The 3,930-nt window shown below is 42.4% G+C and overlaps 1 protein-coding gene across 1 annotated transcript; it reads right to left on the minus strand.

The window, feature by feature from the left end:
• Positions 1-347: 347 nt before the first annotated feature.
• Positions 348-2,278, minus strand: LOC114735135 (protein ALTERED XYLOGLUCAN 4-like). Its single transcript, XM_028922801.1, has 3 exons — positions 2,043-2,278; positions 1,666-1,949; positions 348-1,336 (listed from the first exon to the last, which is right to left on the minus strand). The coding sequence occupies exons 1-3, from the start codon at positions 2,134-2,136 to the stop codon at positions 587-589; spliced, it is 1,128 nt and encodes a 375-aa protein (XP_028778634.1). The 5' UTR covers positions 2,137-2,278; the 3' UTR covers positions 348-586.
• Positions 2,279-3,930: the final 1,652 nt, after the last annotated feature.

Consider the following 3,930-nt stretch of genomic DNA (forward strand, 5'->3'; position numbering starts at 1 on the left):
TGAACCCATTATTGGAGAGAAAGAAAGCCAATCTATGTTAATATAATGAGAATAAGAAATTAGAATAGAATATACTCCTCCGGTCCTTAATATAGGACCCAATTGGTGAGTTGGTTTTGGTCCTAAATATAAGACCCATTTATCATATTTATCAATTATCTCTAAATTACCCCTATGGATACCCTTTCAACCATAATCAAGTAGAAGAGAACGATGAGGTATTAAGAAATATGATTATGGTATTTTAGGAAAAACGTGTCATATTTCTTATAATTAACTAACTTACCTAATTTTCTTAATCTAATCAAATTAGTTAAATGGGTCTTATATTAAGGACCGGAGGAGTACCACTATAAGAATACTATTATATTCTACTATATAATGGAAGTATCTCGATGAGAAGTTTGATTCTCAGTATGGAAAGGTGAAAAATATGTTATGATCCTCCTAAGTGTGAGATCTCATGAAGCTTGATATACAAATGGAATATGTATATATATAGCCGGATGCCTCAAGTTGAGGATTGAGCAAGAGCAAAAGTAGCGCCCCAGGAGAATGTGATACTAAACTCCATAGTGATGAGAGGTCAGAACCAAGGTTCCCTGGTGAGAAGTGCGAGCAAGAACTCATTCCAAACATCAATGGGACCAGGCATACACCAATGTGTGCAATCACTGTAACCTTTCATCCACTTGTTTCCCCAGTACTCCCCTGGATGCCCATCTGCTCTCATCAGCATCGCCCTCGTCACATCCAACTCTGCAATTCTATGCCCTTCTTTTCTCGCTCTTTCCACCTCTTGTATCTGCACATTCCTCACTTTCCACTCCACGCTCTCCAAGTCAACTTCTTCCTCCCTCATTGGACTCGTCCTGTTGCAGTATCCTCCGCCATTCCATGCTCCATTCTCAAAGTGGGATGGCGCAAATGTTCTCACTAACAGAGCCACTCTTCTTTTGTGGTTACTCATGTATCTGAATGCAGAACGAAAGGCCATTCTTATGGGGAAGTCGACGTCGTAGTGCGTGATATTTGGTTCATGGCAGTATACACATCCTATCGGTTTGTTTGCTTCGTGAAGGTACAGCAACCTGAAGAACCAATGCCCGTCTGAGATTATTGCGTAGTCCAGGTCGGGAAATTGTATGGCCCAATCATCGTCTACTTTATCTAACTTCATGTCAAAAATGCCGGACCCTTTGCCGTTTACCATTCTTTCCTCTCCTACTATCAGAAATCTGCTCCACAGGGACATAAGAGTGAAGTTGTGCTCTGGGAAAAACCATTTTCGGAACCGATCTTCCGAGTCCTTGTATATACCCTTTGGGATTTCTTCCTGTAAAATTATACAAGCCGTGTCAATGCTTTTCTACGTTCTGGTTTACTTGGAGCCCCTGAGATATTTTCGCTTTGTCTGTATACCCACACCCAGCTGGGCTGTGCCAAGGTCCAGTGCTTACGTGCTGGGAATCGCATACCTTTTTAGTGCAAGCAAAATACTTGGGAGGGTTCAATGCGTAATAATACATGGTTTTGGATAATTACGTATTCAGCGGAATAACAAGAACTCTGCCCATCCCCTAAGACAATTCTGCTTTGGAATTTAAGTGGCTTAGCGTAAAATACAATGGGAATTCATGTGTCAGCAGTACTTGCAACACTGACCTGGGACAGAAGGCAGAGGAGGGACTCCATGTGGTTCCTTGACACAGAGTCGCCAATGAACGCCATTTTCTTCCCTCGAACCATGTCTAGGAAGGTTTTAGGATCAAATCTCGGAAGTTCGCATTCCTCTGGCTTCCACTTCCAGTTAAGAAAATCGCTATCTTTTCTGCCCTGCTTCAGACAGTTTTTCGTATCTGGGATGGTCGTACAGCTAGAACTCGTGTAATGCGGTCCTCTTGAGGCTGCAACCCACCGACCCTTAAACAGGTCACACCATTTCTGCTCTGCAAAACCCAAATTCCAAATTGTGTTCACTCAGCCGAGAGCCGAGAGCCGAGAGGCAAGAGGACGAAGGGGACGATTAATGTGAAACTTACCTTTCTGTGGTTTGGACGTAGAATTTGTACTGACAAGCTCTTGTTGCTTCTGAAAGTTTTTCTCAACTGTGTCAGAGCCTCCTCGAATGGACATGGCAGACAAAGGATTTGGGGAATAGAGAAGGAAGACACCGAAAATGGAGGCTACGAACAGAGACGTCAAAACAAAAGGCACCTTACTTCCTCTGTTGAGGCATCTCTCCCATTTGCTATAGCCATTAATCCTGTCCAGAAAAAGCGTGGCCAAGATTTCATGGTCTTCTCCGACACCAACAGACGGCCAGAGAAGAGGGGTTTAGAGAGAAAACCGTGAGAACCCAAATAATTTCTGTTTCTGTAACAAAAATTAAAGCACACTGCTTGTTGACTTAAAATAATTCACATTCTCGAAGGGTAAAAGAAGCAAGATCAACAAGCACTTTATCTCTTTCTAAACTCAACCGTGGGAGGTTGACACATGGCAAAGCGAAGTTGAACAATGCATGTGAGGTTCATTAGGTGGTGGACCCATCTAAATGCCCTGAATTGTCGGGGGCCAAGTCCTATGAAGTAGGATGGTGAAGGGGTTTAAAGTCCATACAGCTGCATAAAAATGGTTTCATACCATCGTGCGCTTTATGACTTACCCATCCATCACCAAGGGAGGAGCGAAAGACCAAAAAGCAGTCCACGAAGCCTTTTAAAGCCCTTTCGAGAAGACTCGAGGGTGGCAAAGTTGACGAAGCCGCTGCTTCAAATGCGTTGTTTGGAGTGCCTTTTTTTTTTTTGCCACTTGCACGTCCCCTCTTCTCTGTTTGAAAACGTAAATTGTGGTATCTCGTCACAAAGAACGAGATGCGTTTATCATGATGTTGTTACTTTTTAGATCTTGTTTAGATATCGTAGTGACCGACGAAACTTCAATCCATAATGATGGAGAAAGAGAAAAGCACGTGCAGGTCACGGACCAATCATCCTTCCCCAACCACCATATGTACAGACAAAGTGCGAATATAGAGACATGGCCCACGGGGAACACTCTCCCTCCGTTTTTAACTTTTCCTGAAAAGGGGGTCCCCAATTGAGTGCATTGACCTTATTCAATTGTGTAATGGACGCCACTGCCAACGATGTTCCGAAGCAGAATCCAAGTTTATTGGACGCACAGTTCAATGAAGTGTCGAGTCAAAAGAAGCATCCAATCGCGCTCTGTCTGGATGGTTAAGGTGAGTCCAATGCAGCTTCTTTTTCTTTCCAACCAACTCATCTCATGAATGAACACTACATCACCTACCCACCTGAGCAGTGCATCTCAACAGCAACTGCAAAATTATTGCCTGTCGTCTGAACTGAATAACAGAGCAGTAGGCATAAACTCATCAAATAAAATACCAAGGAGATTACAAATAGGATTTTTAGTTCAGAAGGCTAGTTGGATTGAGTTATGGTTATGAAGAACATAATTCTTCTTTTTCAAATGCCAGAGAAACTTTGGATTCTGCGTTATTGGCTGCAGAGGGGTGAGGGTCAACACTGGGGCAATTTATCGAACACTTGGCGTCGTCATGATCACATCACACCTGCAGATCTGCAGTTCAATTTAAGGAAACTTCATAATTGTGAGCCGGGACAATCTGCCTACCCAAACGGCCTACACAAATACATCAGAATTCTCCAGATAGATCACTTTATGAAACTAAAATCAACACTGGTACGAAAGCTGCATTATATGCGCCAATTGCTCAAAATTACTAGAAGCTCCTTTCATTTCAATACACCCCCTGCCATCTAAACATCCTTTGATCATGTTCAAACTAAAATCAACATGATTTTTATAACTTCACATCAGATGATTCGGTTTTCTTACAAAATTCTCGTGTAATATAGTTCCATTAGAATTAGGACTTAA

Source organism: Neltuma alba, unplaced genomic scaffold (genome assembly GCF_004799145.2).
Source record: "Neltuma alba isolate B1F8T4 unplaced genomic scaffold, ASM479914v2 tig00013178_pilon, whole genome shotgun sequence".
NCBI classification, from domain to species: domain Eukaryota; kingdom Viridiplantae; phylum Streptophyta; class Magnoliopsida; order Fabales; family Fabaceae; genus Neltuma; species Neltuma alba.